At 42.2% G+C, this 16,618-nt stretch overlaps 1 protein-coding gene across 1 annotated transcript; it reads right to left on the bottom strand.

The window, feature by feature from the left end:
- Positions 1-230: 230 nt before the first annotated feature.
- Positions 231-15,754, bottom strand: ELAC1 (elaC ribonuclease Z 1). Its single transcript, XM_024756811.1, has 4 exons — positions 15,633-15,754; positions 9,295-9,459; positions 3,247-3,714; positions 231-1,743 (listed from the first exon to the last, which is right to left on the bottom strand). Exons 2-4 carry the CDS (start codon positions 9,449-9,451, stop codon positions 1,277-1,279), a joined length of 1,092 nt encoding a protein of 363 aa, XP_024612579.1. The 5' UTR covers positions 9,452-9,459; positions 15,633-15,754; the 3' UTR covers positions 231-1,276.
- Positions 15,755-16,618: the final 864 nt, after the last annotated feature.

Genomic DNA, 16,618 nt, shown 5'->3' with positions numbered 1-16,618 from the left:
GGGCACAAACCCGCGTCCCCTGATTGGTAGGCAGACTCTCAACCACTGCGCCACCAGGGAAGCCCCGAGGGAAGCCTTTTGACCGAATCAGTACTTGAGACTACCTCTCCATTGACACATTTTGAGAAATACTGTGGGAAAATGAGTCCGAGATACCCCATGAAAGACAGAAGGGAGGTGGAAGGCAACTCAGGAAGAAAAGCTATTCTAGAAAGAACATTTACTAAAACTGTGCTCAAAGAATTATTTATTGGAAAGCGTAAACGCAAGTTGGACAGGTATCATTTTTTAACCTCCAGATTCATAAGCTCCAGCTCATAGCTCATTTATGACAAATAATATTTGATAAGATGTTCCAATTCCAACATATTCCCTTAGCTAGCTTTTTAGGATTTGTTGTGGAATTTGACTTACCTCGTAGTTCAGTTCAGTATGTCACTAATTTTTATAAAGTATATTCACAGTGGGAGTATAAGTTTTAACTTGCTGTGTATCTCAACAGGCCTGCAATATGCATTTTGGGATGAGATAATTCTTCACTGTTTAGGACTGACCGAACTTTGTAGGATCTAGCATCCTGGCCCCTACTGACTAAATACCAGTAGTAACCACCCCTAGTTTTGACAAGAGACATCCCCACAATTTCAAAACTCCATCTAAGGGAGAGTATCACCTCCAACTGAGAACCACAGGTTTAAAGCAAACTGGAAAGTTCAATAAAATATTAATTGGAGGATAAACACCTAGCCTGACTCTGCACTCAGTATTCAAGCAAAGAATTCAAGACTTAACGTGCCAGCTTCAATCCTTCATATCCAATGTCTCATTACATTTCTCTCTATTCTGTTAATAACATGAACAGATTCAACACAAAATGCCAAAATACCATTTTTAGCCAGGAGGGCCAAGCCCTGCTACTGCTTTGCCAACAACAGCAATAAAGCCGGGCAGAAGCTAAGCCCAGGATTGCATGGCATATTGGCTACCCTCTGAGGCAGCAGCCACAAAACGTGTACACCTGAACAGTCTATCATTTTGTCAAGTGTGGACTCGAAGAAGGATTCTGGCTTTATTCTTTTTAAAGTGATCTATTATCACAAAGCTTGCTCCCTTCTCAATGCTGAGTTAGTTCAGCAATGCAGCTCCATCCTTGTTAGGACTGTTAGGACCCAAATAATTTTAGACCAAAATGACGACGACGACAACAAAACAAACTTGACTGTTCGTTCAGTAACATATTCACAGACACACCAGAATGCATTCAGGAACACTGGCTTCATTTCTTGATTGGAATGCCAATCACCATAAAATCTTCTGCTAGAGTCACTTCTTGGAGATCTAACACTGATTCAGCTTGCTTTTTAAGCTCTACGATCCCATCTGTTTCTCCTTCTCTGGCCAAGGCAACTGGTTTGTACCTCTGACTGAAGTGAGTCAGAACAAGCCTCTTTGCTTGGCACAGCTTTGCAAATGCTGCTGCCATGTGTGGCGTGCTGTGGCCGTGTTCTTTTGCTTTGTCCATCTGGGTGTCATCCAGGGTTGCTTCATGGATCAACAGGTCTGCTTCAAAGCACAGCTTCACTCCTCCATCATCCACAACCCCAGAACAGTCACCCAAAATGCAGATTTTTCTTCCAACAATAGGCTTTTTTAAGACATCTTGGGGAGAAATTGTAACTCCATTTTCCAGAACAACAGAAATTCCATTTTTCAGCTTCCCATAGGCAGGTCCTGGCGGAACACCTAATGACCGAGGCAGATAACATCACGTCATGGGAATGGCATTTATGACTTGTTAAGAGAGTCTGTTTCAACAGCACAGCAAATAGCAAGTGGAAAAGGCATCCAATTCTTTTCATAATTGTTATAAATATTTTATTACTTGTGGAAAACTGGAATATTTATACATTTTTAAAAGTTCACTGTTGGCTATTGATATTAGCAATGCCCGAGTACTTAAAACATTTCCAAGCACACGTGTCAGATGAGTTTTAAGCTCTTAAGTCCCACTAAAACCTTATTACAGTCAAGATATCAGCCTTGATTCTCTGCTGTGCATGGGAATAACATTATTTGAGAGTGCTGTATTTAATAAGCTCATCTTTGGGTAAAATTAAAGAGCCCATTTAAATGACAAGGTACCAACAAACTAACATCATAAAAAAAAACTGTTAGAGGGGATTGTCTGGATCACAAGATCAAGCAGAATTTCAGGCAGTTATAAATAATCAATCTTCTTTGTAGATAGGGGCAGTTCCATGTTTACCAAACTGGGCTTAAATCTCATATTAATCGAGAATAATACCTGATCATCACTCTGGGCAACACATACAAACAAACAGAATGTGTTCACTAATTCCAACATAGATCATGTTTAAAGTTTCCCAATACAACAGTATTTTCACAGGTTTTTAGACAATAAAAATACCTTTGGCCTAAGGCACTTTTCCTCATTACTTAGCATTTTGTTTTAGTTGGAAAAGAAAGAAGACATTGCGTAAGTAAAGAAAAGACACACAAAAAAACCATCACCATCACCATGTTTTCACAGGCTCTGTTGTAGCCATGCCAAGGAAGGTGGTATGCTGGAGGAATGATGTACCCGGAAACTGCTTTGGGAGAGGCCCTGAAGAACTCTCGCACATGATGGCCTAGCATAGAGGAGGTATGAAGCCTTTGATGGGCCCCAAGCCAATCTTTGGATGCTTGCTTCCGAGTGTGATGAACCCAGGTATGTAAAACTGGTTAAGGCAGTGTTCTAAACACCAAATTAACTTAATCAAGGTTGATTGACTAGGCAAAGTCAATAAAGAAGGAAAACCCAGAAAGCAGTTGGTTGGAGTTGCAAGGTTAAGAACTATGGCAAAAAGTCTCTGGCAAAAAGTCTCTGGCCAAAGATGTCATTGAAAACATATTTCAAAAACATGACATGAAAAAATAAAAGCCTAGACCTGAGACAACAGGTCCACTTCACCAACCAAGATAGTAAAAGCTGAAGATAAGACAGATCAAGAATGTGCATCTAGGGAGCTGAAGAGAGAATTCAAATAGATACTTGGTTTTTGCTCTGTATAAAATATTTTGGCCTCAAGAATTTCCCTTAATAAACAAACTTTGGGCAAGGGAAGTAAGTAGAGAAAATGTCAGTTTTAGGCCTGGGAGACAAGAAAAGAAGGTTTCTATGACACTTCTAACCGCTCTGGTTAACAACAACTCGATTGACGAGAAAGGAAAAAAAACACTTACCAAGATCTTTCAGTTTCTGTGCATTGAGTTTACCTGGGCGTTTCTTCTCCACAACTGAAAATCCAAAGGAGGGTATTCGATGAAAGAGGCGAAATGCTTTCACAACAAACTGTTCATCATCAACCAGGAGGTATGAGTTTTCTTCTGAGTCTAACACGATAGTTCTTCCCTGTCCGTCTTTGGGAGGGTTGTCTGCTTTATTCACGTGTACAAATTCTTTCAGTTCTTCTGTAGGACACTGATCTGCTGTAGGCACCAGCTCATGGACCACATAAGGGAAGACCAACTCCGTGTGAGAAAGTTCCATGGTTTGCCAGATGAAGTCCCGAAGCCCCGCAGGGCCATAGATTTCGATCGGCTGTTTGGTGACCATGGAGCCACTCTGCAGGCTGATTGTGCAGAGGAGGCCAGGAAGGCCAAAGAAATGGTCTCCATGAAGATGCGTGATGAAGATCTTAGTAATTCTCCCTTTTGATTGAGGCAGAGAAATAAATTTGGGAATTTTTCAGAAACAAAACCCATACAAAGCTACTTGAAACATGCATAACAACTTACATAGAAAGCAATAAAATGAATTTAGAAGTTCTACTTATCACCATAAACTTATTTCTTTATATTCTTCTACATGATTCTAGAAGCAAGAAAGACAGGTATTATTTCACTAGATGGTTTTAATAAGATATAACTTTTTTTCATAAAACATCTTCAAATTACACAGTGTTACAGTTTTAAGAGTACTTTCCTACACATCCTCTTACTGGGGAAAAAAAAAGGATATAGTGTACCAAAATGATTCACATAAGTTACCAGATAGGCCACAAGTGTTAAAAACATCTGGCAGTTACACTGCCCCCTACTGCTCCCTCTGAGAACAGCAAATATGAACAGTACTTCCAGCATAAAAATGTTCCCCTGGCTCCAACGGACTGGACCAGTGCCTGAATTCAAAATTGCCTTTTAAGGACTCCACACTGGACAGAGATTAACTAACCAAGCCAGAGCCTGCTTGTCTGGGTGAGGCCGAAGAAGGAGAAAAAGGAAGGGGGATGAGGGAGGGAGAGGAAAGGAAGGAGGGAGAAGGAGGGAGGTGGAAAGGGAGTGGGGTGAAGAACCGAGGGGGAGGAAGTGGGCAATAGATGCAGAGTGCAGTTTAGAGGGTAGATCCCCCATGGTGCTACGTAAAGGCATGTGGGCCCCTCCCTTTCTCTCAATCTGAACTAATACAACAGCTTTTCCAGTGCATACTGACTTAGGTTGTAACTTGATTTAGCCATTGGTAAACTGAATTTACTCCTGGTATGTGGCAGGATGCCACATCAACATTTTTCTCAGATGCACCACAAGGCCTTTTAAAAGCAACAATCACAATTAACACATTTTTAGTATAACAGTGGCTTCCAGTCCTAGCTCATGGCCCACCCATTTCAAACATTTGAAACCATAAAAGAACAGGAACAGTTTATCAATGCCATAAAAGAACAGGAATAGTTTATTGTGATGGGATTTGTCCTGTGACATCTAGGTAACAGTGTTCTCCAAGCGAGTGTTCCCAGTGTTACTACACCAAGCCAGGCCCCTGTGGCAGAGAACAGACTGGGCAGAGGCTGATCTTGAACCTTGAAAATCGCCAGGAGGCACGCTAGAAGTTTCCTCAACATACTCCTTTTTGTTTTCTCTTTTTAGTCCTCGTTTTTGCAGTTTTTTGACTTCTGGAACCCTTTCCTTGCCCTCTTCCTGCTGTCTGGGCTGCCAACACGCCCCCAAGTGTGACCTGAGGACTCAAGAGACAAAAGAACTACAACAGTTGTTGAGTCTCACGCTGACCTCAAAACTGCCAAATCAGACTTTCTGGGCCTCTCCCTATCTACTGCAAAACACAGCCAAAACTGAACACCAAAACAATCTGTGAACTCAAAGCAAGTGAGATAAATTAAGTAAGAAAAGGTACTTCCCACAGATATCACAGTTTCAGGGAAGACAAACATTTCATTTTTCAAGAAAGTTGATTTCAGAGGGAGAAGGAATGGCAACCACAATTATCAAAGGTAAGAGGAAGCTATCAAATGAAAAGAGAAAAATGCATGAGCTCCCTTTCACTTAAGATCACGGAAGTTACCAGGGAAAATGTCATCCATATAGGAGCAGAATACTAAGCATCCTCTAAGGGATAATGCAGTGATATTTAGTGCCGTAGGAAAATGTCTGCAATACATCGTTCATACGTAATATTCAGTTGAAAAAAAGCAGGTCACACCAAGTATAGTTTGATTCCATTTATGCAAAATTATACACACACACAAATACACCTACACCATTACCATATCTACATGTATAGAAAATTCACCAAAGAGAGGGGGATTTAGGCTTCTTATTTATATTTTTCTGCTTTGTTTGAACTTTTACAATGAGCATGTATACTTATTATAATCATTTTTAAACTTATCTTTTATAATACTTTTTGTAATCATTTTAGAGGAAAAAAAGGCTTAAGCTCACTCTTTAAAATTATGAAAAAAGTAGCTATGGCAAACCTACACTTTTTTTTTTTTTTTTGGTACGCGGGCTCCTCACTGTTGTGGCCTCTCCCGTTGCGGAGCACAGACTCCGGACGCGCAGGCCCAGCGGCCACGGCTCACGGGCCCAGCCGCTCCGCGGCACGTGGGATCCTCCCAGACCGGGGCACGAACCCACGTCCCCCGCATCAGCAGGCAGACTCTCAACCACTGCGCCACCAGGGAAGCCCAAACCTACACTTTTTAATCAGATGCTTGCATATTAGGACCAAGGAAACTTGCAAGAAGTATATCTAGAGAAACAGAAAATACTTCCTTATGAAACCCATTACCCCAGGAGGTAGTATAAGCTAAAAGGGCTTCAATGGCTCCAATAGCGATAGGTCCATATTGGGTTATTGAGAGAAACCAAGATGTTTTGAGGGTGATGCATTCCAGGTTGAGACAGGGGCTTTTGAAGCGCTAGAGTGTCTCAGCTAATGTTCTGGGATTACCATATCACCCTCCTCTCTGAAGCCAGAAAATTTTTTCTTAAGTCAACAAAATTTTGTAAACTAAAGGTTCCCTTAGATTTTATTTTATTATTATTTTTTGCCAAACTTTTATTTTAAAAAGCTCGAGCTTTGTGCATTGTTTAAAAATATATATAAAATAGCTGTAAAATATAAAACACTAGAGAAAGGTATTGTGGCAGATAGAGTTAAGGTGGTACATGGGTACCACCGTGGCCCCTGCCTCCTGCTGTTCATATCCTTCTATAATTCCTTCCCCTTGAGTGTGGGCGGGACTGGGGACTTACTCCTAACCAGTAAAATATGGCACAAGGATGCAATACGATTATGTCATTTACAAGACTCCATCTTGCTGGCAGACTTGCTCTGGAATCTCTCTCCCTTGCTGGCAGTAATTGAGCAAGCTACCCTGAAGCAGAAACCCCCATGACGAGGAACTACAGGAGGCCTCTAGTTGCCGCAGGCAGCCTCAGTCCTACAACTACAAGGATTCTGCTGACAACCTGAGTGAGCACTGAAAACAGATTCTTCCCCTAGTGGAGACTCTGATGAGACCGCAGCCCTGGCCAAGACCTGGATTGCAGCCTAGTGAGACCCTGAAGCAGAGAATCCAGCTAAGCCAGGCCCGAACTCCCTGACCCACAGAAACGATGAGATAATAAATGCAAATAACCCACTAAATTTATAATCTGCTATGCAGCATTACATAACTGATACAGGTACTAAATAAAAAGTGAAGACTTACCCTACACCCAAACCTCTTAACACAACAGTTACTTGTTTCTATTTTAATCACCCTGCCACCTTAACCCCTACTCTCTAAACTGTTAAATATTACAGCCTCCACTCTGGCATGTGGAGGCATGTTCTCGTGAAAGGAACCCCTGTGTGATCCAAGGGAAGTAAAGCACAATACCTGCTCTGACCTCAGGGTTTCAACATAAGACAGTATATAATCAGGGTTGAACTGTGTACACCTCAAGGCCACGTGTCCCAAGTGCATTAGTTCCTTCTTCCAACAGCTTTTTTCCTAACTCCCAATCTTGGTCTGGGACATCATCACCTGTAACTTGTAATAATTCTTCACTTCTTCACAGACTAGGAATTTACTCAGTCACCACCTGCTGTTGGCTCTATAAGTATCTCTTTGAGTCTCTCATCTTCATCCTTATCCCTACTTCCTGCTTCAACATCTTCATCTTCTCTCTCTCTCTCAGGTGAATGCCACTGCCTTGGAACTGGTCTCCTGATGCCAATCTCTCTCTCCCAATATATTTGCCATTGGAAAACTGTCCTAAAACACAAATCAGACCATGTCATTGCTCAGCTTAATTCTTTTTTTTTTCGGCTTAAAATGTTTTAATGATTCTTTGCTGCCAATAGAATAAGGTGCAGATACCTTAGAATACCACAGGAGTCCTCATAGTCTGCCCTTACTTACTTCCTTAAGCATTCTTATCTCTCATCTATCCAGCCAAGTACTCAAAGTTCTGGATAGCTTAATATTCCCCAAACATGTTATTTCTCTCCTAGAAACTCTTGCTCACTTTGTTGTCTGTTCCTTGAAGGTCCATCCCTACTTCTCTCCCCAGAGAAACTTCTATTCATCTCTTACATCCTAGCTCAACTGTTACCATCTCCAGGTTGCTTTCCCTGAACACACAGATACAGTTAGTGCCCCCCTCCTTAGTGCTTCAAAAGTAGTTAGAAAACACCTCCATTATTCTTACTTAGCAAATTACACCATGACTGTTTGCATGTCAGTTTTCATCACTAGACCAAGGAATCCTTGGATGATAGAACTATACTTCCTTTAGTCATCAAATGCTAGGTACTGTGATGAGTGGTAGGAATTTCAGTAACTACCATTTATCAAGACCTAACAAGTGAGAGGCACTGTGCTAAGTGTTGAACATCTTATTCATGCATTAACTGAACAGATATTACTAGGCATCTACTAGGTATGTAAGTGATCACTGAGTTTACTTTATTGTACAGGGAAATAAACAGTGACCACAGAAACAACTATTTAAATAACATAATTTTAGATATTGATGATGCTAAGAAGTCAATAAAAACAGCACAAAATAGTAGAATGCCTGGGGTGAGGAGAAATTACTTAACCCCAGAGGTTCAGCCTTTGAGAAGACAGCATTTGAGCTAAGATTTAACTGATGAGAAGGAGACAACCACACAGAGAAGGGATTATTGTATACAATTCTCACAACCCCTTCTAAGTCGAGTTTTTAAGCCCATTTGAAAGGTGAGCAAAGTAAAGCTTAATTGGCTGACCTGCTCAGGTAATAAGCCGAGACACCGCTGGGACTGGAACCCTGGGTCTGCCTGACTCTGGGCCAAGGCTCTAGTGAACACGGTACTCTTCAGTCTGCCTGGTGCTAAGCTCACTCTGTTCCCTATGGCTGGAATGCCCTTCTTCTCCCCAGCCCAGGGAACCCTTCCTCCTCCTTTAACAACTCACAGGTCACCTTCTCTGAGAATGACCCCAAGTGGAAAAGAACATTTCACTCCCCAGAACATCTACCACCCTTTGTATTCTCTCATGATACTTATACCTATCTCCTGGTGGAAATAAGTATGTTCCTTTGCTTGGGCAGTGTCTATTTAATATGTCTGATGTAACCCACTCCATCCTCCATGCCCTAAGCCTATAGAGATCCTTGCTCTCAACATTTACAGGAAGAATGAAAAGTAAATACATAAATAAGGAAGGAAGGAAGGAAGGGAGGGAGGGAGGGAGGAGGGAAGGAAGGAAGGGAGGAGGGAAGGAAGGAAGGGAGGGAGGAAGGAAGGGAGGAAGGGAGGGAGGAAGGAAGGAAGGAAGTAAGAAAGATAGTTTAGTGGGTGTGGCCAGATACCCCAGCACCTTCCAAGTATTGCCAGGGCTCCAGCACTGAAATGGAGTGCAACTGTCAGGGCTTTTCTAAGCAAAAGGCCCAAGGAAAGCCAAGAAAATGAAGCAGAACAAGAGACAGCCTTAATGAGAGAGCTGAATGCACACTGACCTGCTTTAAGTTGGCTTTTCATAAGCTGTGTCTGGGTTCCCTCCCCACAGTCAAAGAGCCAGCACTCGCCTTCACACCGAAGGACCAGAGCAGAGGCACCCCGGGTTGGGGATGGGTATGCTGCGCCTGTCCCCAGAAATGTCACATCCATAGACATCTTCCACCCTGGAACGAGAAGAGCCCTTAGGGATTATTACACATCGCTACTCAAAATCACCAAAAACAGGTTCTTGTGAGTTTTACTATTACCTATGTTTTGGTTATTAAGAATAGCTTGGCTTCCTGTTCTCTAATAGTTTTCCACAGACATCCAAAGAAAGATTTTAGTAACTCTTAATCAGTTAAAACCACAAATTACCAAACCTTGTATGACTGCTCACACAAACAAAAATAAATGTTAAAAAAGCCAAACCCAGTCAATTAATAACTATAATTGAATTCCAACTATATGACATTCTGGTAAAGGCCAAACTACGGGAATGGTAAAAACACAGTGGTTTGACTCTACAAGGTGGGTACTATATCATCATCCCCATTTTATTTTATTTTATTTATTTATTTATTTTTGCGGTACGCGGGCCTCTCACTGTTGTGGCCTCTCCCGCTGCGGAGCACAGGCTCCCGACGCGCAGGCCCAGCGGCCGTGGCTCATGGGCCCAGCTGCTCCGCAGCATGTGGGATCTTCCCGGACCGGGGCACAAACCCGTGTCCCCTGCATCGGCAGGCAGACTCTCAACCACTGCGCCACCAGGGAAGCCCCATCATCCCCATTTTAGAGATGGGGAGGCTGAGGCACAGAGAGGTAATGACTTGCCTAGGGTCCCACGGCTAGTAAGTGGCAGAGCTAGGATTCAGACGCCAGGACACTAGCTCCAGGGCAACTCTATCATGTCACCTTCTGTCTTAAGCATTCCTTATGTTGTAGCTTTATTATCCATAACAAAGGTCCAGGCGACACCTTAGTTTCAGATGTCTAGCCTCTAGAATTGTGCAAGAATAAATTTCTGTTGTTAAAAAAAAAAGGACAGTGGTTTGGGGGAAGGGAGGGAGGGATGAATAGGTGGAGCACACGGGATTTTTAGGACATGGATTTAGCACATGGGATTTTTTAGCAAAACTATTCTGTATGATACAGTAAAGACAGACACACGTCATTGTACATTGGTCAAAACCCATAGAATATACAACACAAAGAGTGAATGAACCCTAATGTAAACTTTAGTTAATAATAATGTATCAGGGAACCGGATCCCACATGCATGCCGCAACTAAGGAGCCCACGAGCTGCAGCTAAGGAGCCTGCCTGCCGCAACTTAGACCCAGTGCAACCAAATAAATAAATAAATAAGTAAATATTAAAAAAAAATAATGTATCAATATTGGCTCATCACTACCACACTAATGTAAGATGTTAATATTAGTGGAAATTGGGGGAAGGAGTGGGTATATAAGAACTCTGTACTTTCTGCTTATTAATTTTTTTAAAAAGTCTTTCTAATAAATAAACAACTCTAGTGAGATTCTGGGCAAGAGCTGGAATTTAATTATGCTCACTAAGTGATATCTCTGGTGCCCGTGGTGAGCAGCCCTTTCTCTGAAACATCATAAACCACAGCAATGCTCTACAACACTCTACAGTAATGCTAATACCACACAGTAATGCTGAGTGAACGGCTCATTCCCATAATAATAGAGTCCATGAGGGGTCAGCACCTGGGCTTCTGATCTTATAACTGATCAGCAATAACCTGTTGAGTGTGTAGATTTCTGCCAACTCCTGAGATCTCTTTTTCCTTTTACTACTTTTGGGCACATCTATCTCTCATATACTTCTGTGATAGGAGATATGCATCAAATAAAATAAGCACAAACTCAAACTTATATATCAGTATAACCAATTATAGAGCATCCACATTGATGGCAGGGAAGAAAACAAACATATTAAGTTTAAGAAAAACTACTAAAACAAGAAAATTTGGCAGCGAGCTGGATAAATATATCATCTATAGGGGGAAAAAATCTATCAAAAACTTTTCTCAGTCCTAGCAATAGCCAGATCAAAATAAAAATAAGGAATAAACCCCTCACTCACAAGAGAAAACTAAGCCTTATAAAATAACTAGAAAGTTAATAGGAAAGGAATAGACCCTAAAAGACCCAAAAAGAGATACACATTCGCTTCCCTGATAGGAAGATATACTATCACAGAAATGTCTATCTTTTCATAATTAATGTATATATATTTAATGTAAATTCTATCAGATTTCCAGTGGGATTTATCTTGGAACAAAAGCAACCCAAAGATCACATGGAAGAAAAAATACATGTCTGAGAATGGGCAAGAAAAGTACACAAAGCATTGAGTAGTGACTTAACTTTTCTAGATATTAACGCTTACTAATCAGGCATAAAGAAAACAGAATAATATTGGCACAAAAATAGAAGTGACAGAGAAGGGACAGTCCAGAAATAAACTCAGGTACGTACAGAAATCAATATACAACAAAAGTATAAAAAGGGTGGCTTTTTTAATGAACAGCACTGACATAATTGGCTACTTCTGCAGAAGAAAGTAAAGCAAGATTCTTATTTTGCATTGTATATAAAAATACATTCCATATGGTTTAGAAATATAAATGTGAAAGGTCCAAAAAAATATGTTCAAAAAATTAGGAAAATATGTATATAACTTTGGGGATGAGAAAGCCCTTACTGACAAGACATGAAACCCAGAAATTTTTTAAAACGACATTTTTACTACATAAAAACTTTCATATATCAAGATTCTTAAAGTCAAAGGACCAAAAAAAACACCTGGAGAAAACTGTATTGTATGATAAAGGGTTAATGCCCCTAAGAAATGGTCCAAGTAAGTGCATTAATAAGAACAAAAAAACTGATAAAATAGAAAAATAAGCAATGAATATACACAGGAAATTCACAGCAGAAATCCAAACAGCCAATAAGCATGAAAAGGCTCAGTCACCCTGTAGTCAGAAGAAATGCAAATTAAAGGAAAAGAGACATTATTTTCCACACATCAGCTGGCAAATATTAATGCTATCCTGTGCTAACCAAGACAAGGGAAAATGGGTACCTGCATTTTACTAGTGGTGTTTAGTATGAATTGCTATTATGTTCTGGGAGAGTGATCTGGCAATATATATTACCAGTAATAATGATGCTGCTAATAGCAATATACTTTAACCCAGCAATCCCAGTTTTGGAAATCGACCTTACAGAAATAAAGGATCTGTGTACAATGATGTTTATTGTGCTACTTTTAAGGTGGCTAAAATTTGGAAACCATCTGAACATATATATACATATATATATATGTATATATATATATATCTCAATAGGGAAACAACTGAATATTTTATTGTATATTCATATCATGAACTATTTATTCTACAGTTCAGTCAGGTCTGTAACTCTTGTCCTGAAGGGAAGACAGTGAGAAAAGTTACAGATGGCTATGGCATAATCTCATTTTTATAACAATGCCCAAACCCCTACATTATACAAGACAGTCTGGTGAGGAAGAATATACACCATATTGCTAATATTGGTTATCTCAGGGGTGATTAAAATGATGGTGGTGATAGTGGAGATTAACTTTTCTTTTAAATCTTTGAATTGTTTTTGGTTGCAATAAGCAGCATTTCATTTATTTATTTGATTTTAATTTATTTTATATTTAATTTACTTAATATTGATGATTTTTAAGAAATGTGTCATAATGCTGAACATGCTCTTCTAACTACATATCACCTGATCTCCCTTTCCATTTGGGGATACAGTCACCTCACACATCAGGTGGGTGGTACATCTCTCCACCCCCCACACAAGCCTTGAGGTTACTGCTAGTGTCCTTTCCATGTGTCACTCCACATTTTCACTTCCAAGATCAAGACTTCCTCTGATAATATTTGCAGAGGCTTTCTCATTGGATTGCAGTTTGCAAGAGGCAGAAGAATACACAGAATGTAGAAAGTTGAAAATTTAAAGTAATAAATGCAGAAAGTATAATAGAATATAATCACTTTGCATGTGTAACAAATAATAGATCTAAGCCAGTGGTACAGAACCCTGGAGAGTATGAGAGTATTAGAATCACCTAGAGAGCTTTTAAAACATATCAATGATTGGGCTCCATCCCAGAACAATTAAACAGGAAATTCTGCAAAAAACGTGTGTATTAGAATTAAAAAAAAAAAATTCTTCCCCTGTGATTCTAACATGCAGTCAGTTTTGAGAACCACTTAGTGAAAGGCTAATGGAGAACTATAATGGATGGATCGGGCTGACGTGAGCTCACTAGTCAATCTTTTTAAAAAAAAACTTTTGTTAGGAAAAATTTCAAACACAGATTAATATAATGCACTGTCACATACCCATCACCGAGCTTCAACAATTATCAACTCACGGTCAATCCTGTTTCATCTTTATCCCTCACCCATCGTCTAAGAATACTTGACAAGTGGTATTATTGGGTACTTCCATCAGGGAGCACATGCTGTCTGGCTGTCTCTCTTTTTCTGACGTTAACAGCCACTAATGATCATTTCCAGGACCAATTATTTCATTAGCTGATATTCTCTCATTCCTTCTGTAGTTATTAGCTATCATCCTTTAGTAATTCCCTGATCAACTAGTTAGTCACCCTGCAATACAATTTGTACGGAAAAGGTCCAGTGATCAATCTTGACACCACAAAGAGAGACAAGACCTAATCCAACTCCTGATGCCATGTAATACGAAGTACACAGTAATTTAGGAGGTTTTCTTGCCAAAAAGTATAACCTGCATCTGGAAAAGCTGTTATCTCAATACCAGTTTATTAAAGGACACCACAGGGACGGAAAAAGCAAAATTCAGTATGTATGAAACATTACAGGACAAATGACTTGGCTTCTTCAACAAATGAAATACAAGGAAAAACAATAATAAAGAGGGAGGAAGGGGCTTCCCTGGTGGCGCAGTGGTTGAGAGTCCGCCTGCCGATGCAGGGGACACAGATTCGTGCCCCGGTCTGGGAGGATCCCACATGCTGCGGAGCGGCTGGGCCCGTGAGCCATGGCCGCTGAGCCTGCGCATCCGGAGCCTGTGCTCCGCAACGGGAGAGGCCGCAACAGTGAGAGGCCCGCATACAGAAAAAAAAAAAAAAAAAAAGGGAGGAGATGAAGAGATATGAGCCGTCAACCAAGTGTAGCATGTGTAGCTTGTTTGACTCCTGATTTGGACAATGGGAGAAAAAAAAGAGACAACAGGGGATATGTAAACTTTCACTGGATAGATGGTTAACATGAAATTCTTATGAGATTGATGATGGTTTTATATTTAAGGAGTTACTGTGTTCTATAAACATAAACAAGTATTTAATGGATGAAACGGTACATTTAGATTTACTTTAAAATAATCCAGTGGGGGTGAAGGTACCAGATGAAACTGACTGTGAGTTGGTACATTCAGTACATGATTCTATTTTTGTATATATTTGAAAGTTTCCATAATAAAAAGTTGAAAAACAAGTCAAATAATCAACTCTTCCACTAGGTCGGAAGTAATCAGAAGTTAATTTATTTAATCAATGGTGCATGTTTTGTGACATGCACCATTCTAAGCACTAGGAAATAAGTGACCAAACCAGATTTTGATCCCTGTCTTTTTGGACAAAAAAAAACAAAAAAACCCAGCCGCTTGCTTTTTCATGACTAAGAACCACTTTGGAGGAAGCGCACATTCCGGGCGAGAACACAGCACACGATCGACCGCAGAACTGTCACTTGACACTCTGGGCCAGTGGTTCTCAGTCCCGGCTCCATATCACGAACACCTGGTGATTCTGGGGCCTCAGCACTTGGAAGGCTTCCCAGAAGATTCTAAAGGCTGCCGGGTTCAGAACGAGTTTCTAGGCAGGCAGTGCCAACCCTGCCATCACCCAGTGGTGCAGGTAGGGCAGATACTGCCAGCCTCCATTTTAGAGATGAAAAAAGCGTGACCCCCGAGATGAGTGAGCGGCCAAGGCAGAGCCAGGGCCAGAGGCCAGGTCTCCAACCGTTGGCCAGCCAAGCCTCTCCTCCAATTCAGCATCAGTGTAGCAAAAGGAGGGGTGGGCGTCGGCAGGAGCGCCGGGCAACTGAGGCCCCCGTCTGGGGGTGGGGGTGGACAAGGCGCGTGCTCTTCCCCGGCGCTCCCGGGCCTGGGTCCTCTGCTCCGGTCCCGGCCCGCGAGTCCGCAGGAAGCGCGCCCTCAGCCACCTCGGCGGGCGCGTGGGGGGCCTCAGCGGCGCAGACCCTGGCCCGCCCCCCTCCGGCGCACCCTGCCCCACTCACCCACTCCCCGAGACCCGCGGCAAGAGCCGAGGGAGGCGCAGGCCCGCAGCGAGGCCCAGCCGTCCACGGGGACACGACGCGCGCGGGCGGAAGTGCGCCGCCGGCCGTGCCCACGTGAGGCCGCTCTAGGAAGCGCCGGAGGTCCGCGCTCGGTGGTTCCCGCCGGAGCTCAACCGCGCCTGGAGGCTAGGCAGCGGCCCCGGGCATCTGCTCTGTGCTGCAGTGGGACTCCCTCTCCTTCAGTCGCCCGCACCAGCGCGCTGGGTTCGATGGTGGCGGTAACCCGTGAGGACCAGAGCCCCCAAGGTGAAAAACATATACGGTTCAGCCTTTTGTTTTCCGTGTAATGTTTTCAAACAAGAGTGTTCACCCAGATGCTTTGCTCTGGCATATCTTTGTGTAAAGTCTGTTCTTTCGTGGGGATGAATCGTTCTATCTTAATCACTAAATCTGAAAGTGTAAGCTTGCGCTGCCTTAGAATCAGAGTTCATAGCAGCGTTACTATAGATCCTGAGTCTCCGCTCCATTTCACTTTGCTATTCCAGGTATACAGCGGAATGTTTGCTGAAAATCTGAAGCTGCCTGTGCTGTGGGAATGTTTGCTGAAAATCTGAAGCGGCCTGTGCTGTGCACGCACGAGCGTCGCAGGTGTGTTCACTTAGTGAACGCACAGCATTGCCTGCTGGACGCGCGAGTGAAGAGCCGGGGCCTAAACTGCGTGTAGTAACTACAAACCACGGGGAAAACACTCATTGATTTAAATCCCAATTTTCAAAATTTCAGGCTTGGGACTTCCCTGGTGGCGCAGTGGTTAAGATTCCCCCTGCCAATGCAGGGGACACGGGTTCGAGACCTGGGCCAGGAGGATCCCACATGCTGAAGAGCAACTAAGCCCATGTGCCACACCTACTGAACCTGCACTCTAGAGCCTATGAGCCACAACTACTGAGCCCACGTGCCACAACTACAGAAGCCCGTGCACCTAG

This window comes from Neophocaena asiaeorientalis, unplaced genomic scaffold, assembly GCF_003031525.2.
Source record: "Neophocaena asiaeorientalis asiaeorientalis breed wild unplaced genomic scaffold, Neophocaena_asiaeorientalis_V1.1 scaffold133, whole genome shotgun sequence".
Lineage (NCBI taxonomy): Eukaryota > Metazoa > Chordata > Mammalia > Artiodactyla > Phocoenidae > Neophocaena > Neophocaena asiaeorientalis.
This window is presented reverse-complemented; position numbering and strand designations above follow the sequence as displayed.